At 54.5% G+C, this 10,319-nt stretch overlaps 1 protein-coding gene and 1 pseudogene across 1 annotated transcript in view; both read right to left on the bottom strand.

Moving 5' to 3' along the window:
- Nucleotides 1–3,267: 3,267 nt before the first annotated feature.
- The window catches only part of PRDM15 (PR/SET domain 15), a 55,666-nt gene continuing 48,614 nt past the window's right edge, over nt 3,268–10,319 (bottom strand). Inside the window, exons 23-25 of the mRNA XM_023538198.1 lie at nt 8,805–8,885; nt 6,834–7,043; nt 3,268–5,948 (exon numbers count right to left, since the gene is read on the bottom strand). Of these exons, the coding sequence (XP_023393966.1) occupies nt 5,469–5,948; nt 6,834–7,043; nt 8,805–8,885 (771 nt within the window). The 3' untranslated portion in view covers nt 3,268–5,468. The remainder of the gene's footprint in view (nt 5,949–6,833; nt 7,044–8,804; nt 8,886–10,319) is intronic.
- LOC111747204 lies at nt 7,356–7,474 on the bottom strand (annotated as a pseudogene).

The raw sequence follows: 10,319 nt of genomic DNA, 5'->3' as shown, positions 1-10,319 counted from the left end.
GCGGCCAGGGCCAGACCATGGTATTCCAGCCCTGCGGGTCACCGGGTGCTCCTGACTCAGCTTCCCCCTCTGTAGAATGAGGAAGGAGAAACGAAGGTCCCTATTTCACAGACCTGGGGGGATTAAATAAGCCTGCGTGTCTTCAGAACGTCCACTGCATGTCCCGTGCCCTGCGTGTGTCAGCTGTCTTCATTCTGGGCTGCTTTCGTGAGCTTTCAGTGATGCACCAAAAACACCCAATCTGCTGCCTTTTCCTACCGAAGGAGACAAATATAACATCAAATTATATCAAATATTCAACGAGAGAGCAAGTTATAGGCATTAACATAACGAGCCCCATTTCTGTCCAAATGTTATACAATTTATAAGCAAAAGACTGGAAGCAACCCAAATGCCCACTGACGGGGCGCTGGGCGCATCATCACCACTCGTCCACACGGAGGAGTACGATGCAGCCAGGAAAAGGGGCACAGTCTCTACACACGGCTCTGCAGTGATCAGAGAGGTCTCCGAACAGAGCGAGGTGGAGGGGAGCACAAACTGTGCAACGTTGTTTATCCAAGACGGGCGGAGACTAGGAACGCAGCCGCTGTCCGTCTGAAGATCTATCATCTAGCTGGCTGGCTGTCATCTACCTATCATCCATCCACCATCCATCCATCTATCCATTCATCCATCCATCCATCCATCCACCATCCATCCATCCATCCATCCATCCACCATCCATCCATCTATCCATTCATCCATCCATCCATCCATCCATCCACCATCCATCCATCTATCCATTCATCCATCCATCCGTCCATCCACCATCCGTCCATCCATCCATCCATCCATCTGTCCGTCCGTCCATCCATCCATCCGGTCTGCTACTATTTTAAAAGCAAGCACCGGGAGAACCACCCGTAAGTCTAGTGGACGCTAAGCTCAGGGAGAGACTAGGAGGACGTGGGATGCAAACACGTCATTCATTGCGTGTGTCCCATTTTATAGATTTGACTTTGGAACCACACAAATATTTTGTATATTTATAAAACAAATCAACTTAAAAAAAATCAATCCCTAAATATCAGGAACAAAATAAGACAAACGAATCACATGTGCATCCACTGGTGGCCTCACCAACCAGGACAGGACTATTCCAGGTGGTTTGAAACTGTGGACGTTTGAAAGTCACTCCTAGTGGAAAATTAAGCTAAGGATAAAAAGAACCACGTGAAAGAAAGAAAAGAGCTTTTCAGTAATCGTGCCGTGGGCGCCGTCGTTTGGAGACCAGTGTGTGCTAGAGGATAAAGTAAATGTGATATTCAAACTCTCGCTGTCACCTGTCACAGCGAACGGAGAGTTTGGGGCAGGAGAACAGAAATTAAGGAGTGCCGAACTCGAAAGGAATGTACCAGTACGGAACAATCAGCAAAATCGATAAAAACGGATAACGCAAACGTGCTCTCAGTTGAGCTTGTCGCCTGTCCTAATGCGAGGACGCATCTGGGGGCGCTGCTCTCTCCCCGCTGGGTACCTCCTGCCGACGACCTTTATGTGAGTGTGAAAGACCCATGTCGACCACAGTGAGATGCAGTATTTCACGCAGTGTACCTTTAGGCCATTGTAAGACCAAAAGGTGTAATATATTATTCAAAGTTTACTGACTGTTTCTTAAAATGCCAACCGCTCCCCAACTGATCGGTTGCTTCTACCATAAGCAATGATGGGAGTTCTCGGTTTTTATTATTAAAGGCCGGCAGAACATACGTTTCTATAATCGTATCACCATTTCAAAGTTATGAAATGACACTAGCTCCAAGTCACACATGGAATTAATAAGGCCTGCAACGAGGGTGGCCATGCTTTCGGCCACCGAGTCCCATTCCGAGTCTCCGTCTGGAGGCCTGGGAGGCGCGTGCAGTAAAGTCACCCCCACCCCATCCTAGCACGTGGGTCAGGTGACATCCCATATGCTTATGACTTACTGAGCAAATGCAGTTCTCTGAGGCTGGAGGGAACTCAGATGAAAGTGACTTTAATTAACATGATCTTTCAATTCTTTTCAAACGCACCTGTGCTTTGTGACTTGTTTCGTTTGTCATTTAAGGCTTAAACAAACGATGCATTATTTAAATGCTCGTTTTCAATTTGTTGAGGGAAAAGTCAACATTTATTATTAAAGAATATGGCTCAAATATATGACCTATCAGAGGTCTGACTGTAGAATAATGAAAAAAACAATTCACGGCATAAACCTTTATGCTCAGATGGCCCCCACGGCTGACGCGAAGGCACTTTGCGTTATGCTGTGTGCGCCTGCGCCTGGACCGGACCCAGCCGCTCCCACTCAGCTGCCCTGGGGCCCTTCGGGTGGTTGTCAGCAGGATGGACCCTGACCCCACTGTCGGCCACACACAGAAGACCCGCACGTCCTACATCCCGGCCTCTGGGGGCCTCTGCAGAGGTGGCCAGTGAAGCTCCTGGGTCCGGCAGCCCCACCCGTACCCGAATGACCTTCAGGTTTGGCTGAAACTGCTGAGACCTCGGGGAACACGTCGAGTAACCGGAACGTTTTACGGATTCAGGACCGGGGAGGGACCTAGACGCCATCGGCAGCAGGAAACACAGCTGCTCTCGGAGTACAGCACGTGCAACAGGCCATCTGAGACAGGGCCAGCGACGGAGAACACAGGTCACAGCGCCTTTGTCCTTACGCAAACCGAAGGGGTGTGGAACACATTCGACTTCCCCAAACCCCAGGGGAAAGGCACCGGTGGCCCCTCGGGTTGGGAGGCGCGAGCTTCATGCCTTGGACACCGAGCTGGAAAACACGTGTCACGGATCCGGCTCCCACGCCTGGCTCCCCAGAGCAGATTCTGGGGACAGTGAGGTGGCACCTGGCACCAAGGACAGCGAGTTTCACACCGTCACGCTGCCCTGGACTACACGTTACAAGTTCACAGGCCCCAAACGAACTCTCATGGTTTATCATTTCAAAATAACCCAGAGGGGCCCGTGAGAGCGTGGCGGCCACCGCGGCTGGATCGGCATCCCCCGTGGACGGAGCTGTGTGCCTGGGGTCAGCTGAAGAGCTAAGTGCTCCCCGTCGTGACCAGGGGTGGACGCGCAGAACGATTTGGAGTCGATGACTTGGCTGAGAACTTTGTATTTTTGCACCCCCGTTTCTTACACGCAAACAAATCCGCAGCAGCTGTCCTAAGACAGCGTGAACCCATTTTGCCTCAGACAGCAACCCCATTAAGGCCAAAGAGGTCTACAGAAAACGCGGGAGGAAATTCCATTTTTATTTAGAGTTCTCACTTATTAAAATGAGAAGTACTATTATGTATCTGTTTTTTAAATAACAGTGTAGTACAATGGGGCCACACAGCCTAAATTAGGTTCTTTAAAAACATTTGATGCATTCTTACCTAGGCACAAAAACAACTTCTTTAAAAAAATAAAATTGTGATTTAAAAGGCCTTTATTTCACGGGGAAGAGGACTAAAAGATAAATGCTAGCAGATGTTGAATCGTGTTTGGATTTTTTAGTTGGTCATTCGCCCTTTGTATTCTGCAAATGCAAAAAGAAATCGTCAGTGATTTTTTTAAAAAATATCTTAGGAACCCTGGCATTCTGGATAATTGCATGGATTCCTGGACCCCTTATATTTGAAGAATGGAGACAATATTTTAGAAAGCCTATCACCTCTTGCCAAGTTCTTCTGATGAAACTATTATGTAAAAAGCAGTTAATTATATACATAAATAACATAAAAATAATTATCATAAGTTAAAAAGGCGAACGATCTCCCACCATCGGTTCAGCTGAGAGGACAGAGCTGGGTGTCGGAAGAGCTGTGTGATCGTGACCGGCAGGAGACCCGAGGCCCGAGCGCGGCCTGGGCAGGTGCCCGAGTTCGTGGGGCGCGTGCTGCACAGAACAAATTCTAGCCCGACCCTCAAAACCTCGCTGTCAGGATGAAGTGACATTGTGGAAGGCTGCGTTTTGCAGAACAAACTGTCCTCAGACGCAGCAGCAGCAGCGTAAGGTGACGCCAGCCTCGTTTACCCACCGCTGACCCAGTCAGCATTGCTTCAAGATGGTCTCCCAACCCACAGGGGTCTGGGACCCGGAGCGATCGAGGAGGGCAAAGTAAGGCCAATTTACCACTTCACTGTGGACGGCATTACAAAGCATCAGAAGAGTGGAAATCAAACTGCTTTTCCTGCGCCCGTGTCCCCAGCTGCTGGAGCTTCGCCTCGCCCGCCGCCTCTGGGACAGCCGTGTCTGGGAGGTGGACCGGTGGTCAGTCCACACGTCCACTTCATTAATGGTCCCGCCAGTGAACGGGCCACCTCTGCTCCCATTACTGCTTGGCAGAAAATGGTATCTTTGTACTTCAGAAAAACCTATGCTTTTTCGGTTTGGCAAAGAGCCACGCTTACTCCTTTTCTAGAAAATTGGTCTTGAAACACATCAACCTTTGGAACTGAAGTTTAAACAGAAAAAAACAGGAGTCCCTTCCCTGTTCTTCAGGGGATCTGGGCGGAACCTTGGTCACAGTAAATACACGTGCATGGATGGCACGGAGTCCCGAGGGACATCCACGGTGCCACCGGCAGGGACGGCCCGGGGCCTCCCTGTGGCACACAACTGTGTGCCCTCCGGTGTCTGGGCAGTTGTGCAGAGCTGGACGTGGACCAACAGTCCTACAGTGCAAACGACTTCAGCGTGTTAAAAAAAATAAAACAACACAGCCACAACACAGTCTAGAACACATAACGAATGCCTGAAATACAGTAAAAAAAAGAAAAAAAAAATGGATCCTGAAAATCAATCCACACAGTAAATGACCCAGAGGCCCTAACGCCTGGCTCGGTGACCTCATGTGACCCGTGAGGGACGTGAAGGCCAGGAGGGCCTTGTGCCGCCACAGCCAGCCTCACACCTGGTTTCAGCCCAATGCCTTGAAACAAATTCGACTCGACTCAGATTACAAAGTAGAGACTAAACGTACTTTAGCTCCACCTGCTCATCTGCAAAATAAACCCCAGAAGCAGGAGAGAGCTGCCTTTCCTGGGAGCCGCCACCGGCGAGTAGTCTATGCTGACGTAGTCTATGCTGACACAGCGACCGAGCTCTAAAGGAAAAGACGAACCGCTTATGCTCCCAGTAACACGTCCCTCGCCTCTAGGATCCTGCTTTGCCTTATATTTCACCTCCCAGTGTCCCCCACACCCGCTTTGCTGGGGAGGCTGGGGCACAGCCAGGGCCCCACAGCTTGGCAAAGGCAGAACCTGGCATGTTCCCGCTGGCCACCAGGGCTGGCCGCCCGCGACGCGCTGTGCTGGCTGCTGGGGGTGTGGACATCGCTGCAAAAGCCAGGTCACCCTTCCGCTGCAATGCCCGGGCTGCTCCTTTGTTTGGCATCCAGCAAACAAAGCTCGAAAGCAAACCAGACGCCCGGCCGAGGCCGCGCTCAGTAGCCGTACATCTGCGGCGGCTGCTCTGCCTGCACCGGCGGCTGTGCCGGCGGCGGCTGGGCGGCCTGCGGCTGCGGGGGCGGCAGCACGTCGGCCTGGGGCACCGCCCGCCACGAGAGCTGGTGCTGGTCGCCGAGCTGGTTCCCCAGGGGCGCGATGGAGTTGACCAGGGTGGTGAGGTTGATGAAGTGGGCCACGGACTGCGGGTGGGAGGCCTCCGGCTGGGGCTGCAGCTGCATGTCATTCTGGCGGTTATGCAGCATGGCAGAGCCGCTGACCGTGTCAAAGGTCACGGTCAGGATCGAGTTGTCCAGCTGCAGCTGGCGCTCCGGGGCAGTCAGGTGCCCAACGGCCACCGGCTGAAGACTGGTGAACTGCGTCCCAGCCGCGGTGGTGATGGGCGTCACGGTGATGTTGGTCAAGCCGACCGAGCTTGATGGAGTCGTCACATTTGGGTCCCCCAGAGTCACCACCACCTGGAAGAGCCACATACAACGCAGAAAGTTAAACGCTTCTGCAAGACGGAAAGCCACAGAAGCTTCTCCGGCCTCACTGCGACGCAGGCCAGGCTACCACGCTGGAGTAACCCTACGCCCAAGGGAGCAGAGGCGAAGCGTCTCTGGTGACAGATTGGACCAAGTTAGCTTTGTCCCGGAACAAAAACTCTAGTGACAAGAGAAACGAGATATAGAAATCATCATCAAAGCCGTCAGGTAGAACCGAGAAACAAATGATTTCATTGGCCAGAAGGAAGTCGGAAAGTACACTGTCCACTGTGCATCCACCCGTCCAAAGTGCCTTGGTGCTAGCTGATGAAAACCCGTGAGCGAGCTAACGGGACAAGGGACAGATGGGCCGGACCAAAGCTAATAACAGAGAGCAGCGTTCCTCCTCACGCAGAGGGACGAAAGGCCAGACAAATGGAAGGGTGTCTGCAGCCGGGGCTCACCTACGAGATCACAGAGGCGCACCCCAGACACATGGACGAGAGACTTGGGGGCCGCGAGCCAGTGAGATGGAGAGAGAGCGAACAGGGATCCCATTAAAGGAAGCAGGCGGGTGGCCCTGTGCGTCCTGCCTTCCGCCAGCCCTCTCTGGACACCCTTCGGTGAGCAGGGTCCCCGTTCCCTGACTGGTCGGCAGACGCCCCGGCCCTAACGCGCCAGAATGCCACACTGCGCTCACGACGGGTGTGACGGCGAGGTGTGCACTGGGAGACGCTGAGGTGGGAGGGCGTGCAAGGGAAGCTCGGGACGAGGGCCGACACGCACAAGGTGCACACGCAGACCAGGCCCCGTGCCCAGGCAGCTGCCTGCCACCCGCAGTGACTGGCCCCGACCTAACGCGAGCGGCACGGCCACCTGCTGGATGCTCTGCACGGCGGAGTCCGTCTCGTCCCCCACGCCGCCTGTGAAAGGGGGCTCCTTCTCCGCGTACTCGCTGAAGGCCGCGTCCTCGGGCCCCGGCGCCCCCGCCTCCTCCTCCGGCTTCTGCTTCCTCTTGTGCGTCCTGCGGGCGGCTTTCGCGGGCTTCCCTTCCGCCAGGTCCTCCTGCTCCAGACCCAGCTCAGGCTGCAGGAAAAGGAGTTTCATCAGCGTTGGGGTCGACGGGTTCTGTCCCCACTGGGGACACCAGAGTGGTCCCAGCACCATCCCTGGACACGCTCCCAGGTCAGCGGTGAGGCTCCTGGGCCACCAAGCTGCCTCAGGAAATGGAGTGACCGCGGCTCGTCTGCCTGCTTGCACTTCTCATGTCTCAGGATTGGGGCACGTTCCTGTTGGCTTGTTTTTTTTTTTCTTTTTTTTAGGCAAGGCAGCCCTTGGTTGACCTCACAGATTACAAGGACCTTGTCAGCTTACAATCCCTTATTTTTTTATTTTTTACGCCCACAGCGCCTGGTCTTCTTATGTGGTCTCCCATCCAAGAACTAACCAGGCCCGACCCTGCTTAGCTTCCGAGATCGGACGGGATCGGGCCTGTTCAGGGTGGCGTGGCTGTAGACGGTTGTAACTTTTTAAACGAAAGAAATTACATACGAGTCGTACTTTTAAAAGCCACATTTTGAGCTGAAATACAAACATTTCTAAAAACAAATTTAAGCCGCCGTTTCAGCCCTGTGAGCTCAGCCTGAGAATGAAAACGCTTTCGCGTCAGGCTCTCGCTGCCAGGGAGAATCGATCCTGGATCAAAACGGTCTGACAGGAGCTGGACGGCGGCCAGCCTTCCGACCCCCCGCTGGGCTCGCCTCGCTCTGTCACCGAGGCCACTGGGCGGTGGCGGCCGGCGAGGTTTGCCACTCTGGTCACCCACGACTCTTCCTGGGCCTCCGGTGCCCTCCGACGTGACCCGGCCCCACCCAGTGACTAAGGAGGCCTGCCAAGGCATGGCCGTCGTGGAGCTGCCCTCGTCGGGGCAGACGTGGGTCGGGGACCTCTGCGGCTCTGCAGGGAGCGGGGACAGGCGTTCTCATGCTCACCAGTACAGCCCAGCACCTGAGCACCACACTCAAAACAGGTAAAAAAAAGGAGATATAAATGCAATTTAAAAATCACTGACATCATGACATGTTCTCTCTATAATTAAAGGAAATTTTCATAAAGATCTTGACTAAAAACTCCTTTAAAAAGTTCGTTCATGTAATACACTTCAGGTTGCTTTGCTTTTAACAATCTAATCGTGCCAAGCTGTGCCGGAAACCACCCGTGATGGTTAATTTTAAGTGTCACCCTGGCTGGGCTAGGGTGTCCACCTACGTGGTCAAACGTCAGTCTAGCTGTTGCTGTGAAAGTATTTTTCGGATGAGGTAAACATTTACATCCGTGGACGCCGAGTAAAGCAGGTTGCTATGTTGTGGGTGGGCCTTATCCAATCAGGTGACGGTCGTGGGAGAGGAGACCGAAGTCCTAGGGGAAGAGGGACTTGCAGCATCGCCTCTTCCCTGGGTCCCCAGCCTGCCGCCTGCCCTGCAGATCTGGAACATGCCGGCCCCACACCACATGAGCTGACTCCTTAAAGCAAATCAATCATCGATCACTCTCTCTCCGCACACACACACACACGCACGCACCCTACTCACTGTTTTCTCTGGAGGACTCGAATACTCGGTCCTGTCTCAAGATGAGATATGTCAGGAATCATGACACTGAAGTACTAGAAGTTACAGAAGCTAAAACGCCCTCGAGAAAACTGACCAGTCAGAGCTGGGGGCTGGTGACACAGGAGGCGCGCACGACGGAGCTTCCCAAAGGCGCCCCGCCCCGGGCCCGAGCCCTGGAGGGCCCCCACCCCCGTCGGTGTCCTCGGCCCGTGTGATGCGGGCCCTCTGTGCTCACCTGCACGATGCCGATGGAGGAGGCATCGATGGTGGTGGTCTCCGGGAGGTGGTCCAGGTCGTCGATCCTCACGGCCAGGACCTGTGGGGAGCACGGAGCAGGGAGCTGACAGCGACTCTCGTGACACCCTCGTGGGCATCGCATGTTTCCAGGCCGGCTCCACGCACCGTAAACCTGACACCTGTACCTTAAACGCTTCCTTTTTAACTTGACACGTGTCCAGGCGCTTTTGCCCCGCCCCCTCCCTTGAGCCACGCTGCCTGGCCCGGGGCAGGCAGAGCCCGCACTGTGCTCAGTCCCCACGAGCCCCTGCGTCCCCCACCCCGACCTGCTCAGGGGTGTCCTAGCCCCTACTCTCGCCCACGAACCTGTTGACGCAGGTTGCCCTCGCTACTGTGATAACTCAGGTGAGACGATGGAGCGTGAGTGCAGAGAAGGGGCACGGAAAAGGCGCCGGGGTGAGCTGACACAGAGCGGGGACGCGCGGTGGGAAGCTGCACGAAACTAGGAAAACTAGAAAGTCTGTGTGAGGGTCCCTCACCCACAAGCTGCGCAAGCATCTTCCAATTTCTGCTCGTATAAAGGAAATAAAAACGGGAAATCGTGGACTCACACTGTGGGCGTGGCTCACTTAGGAAAGACGACAGGGAACTGTGGCCTTGGACTTGTGTTCAAGCCAAGGGCTGGGCCCGTCTCTGACGGGATGAAGTGGCTGTGCACGCTTCGGGTTAACGTAAGTACTGACGGTGGCACTGAGGACCAGTGTGACCGTGATGCAGAAAACGGAGTAGAACCAGCTACACGCCATGAATGTGTTTTCTACGTCTTCACCACCATCACCGTCCCCACTGCCAACACCGTCACCATCGACCTCTACCACCCACAGTGACGTCATCAGTGCCCTCGTCACACAGTCCGGGAGCTGACGCCGTGGAGCAGCCAGCACAGAAGCCGATGGCTTTGCTGGAGATGAGACCACAAAGGTTTTCTGTGTGTGTTTCGACTTCTTTAATGAACGTCCATTTAAAGCGGAAAGACCACGCCTTGACGTCGTCAAGCAGGACGGACTCTGAAAGATCCTGACACGTGAACGTGGTTTACGCCCACCGGCTAGACGTGTCAGCCCGCCTCCAAAGACCCCGCCCCCGAGCCCGCGCTCAGCACCCGCGGGACGGGCCGCGAGGCCCACGGACACACGCTCTCGCCCAGCCAGGCCTCAGCGGCAGCGCCCACAGACAGCCGAGCCCACCGAGGCCCTGCCCGGCCCCCTCAGCCGCGAGCCCCGTCTGCCGTCACCTTCCATATCCTCTACTCTCCCCTGCACACGTCTACTCCCTTCTTCCCATTTCCTACCTGAGACTGTCACTCTGGCTGGCTGACGCCCTGTGCTCATCGTTAGCAGGCACTCACTGTGCATCTGAACCAATGCAGAATGAAATGACAGCAAGATGACCCAAAGGGATGGCCCAGAGAGAACAAGCTCAAGGCTTGAGGGACAAAACGGGCCGAGGACAG

The sequence above is a fragment of the Pteropus vampyrus genome, unplaced genomic scaffold (assembly GCF_000151845.1).
Source record: "Pteropus vampyrus isolate Shadow unplaced genomic scaffold, Pvam_2.0 Scaffold214, whole genome shotgun sequence".
NCBI classification, from domain to species: Eukaryota; Metazoa; Chordata; class Mammalia; order Chiroptera; family Pteropodidae; genus Pteropus; species Pteropus vampyrus.
Note: the sequence above shows the minus strand (reverse complement) of the source record. Positions and strands in the feature narration are given on the sequence as shown.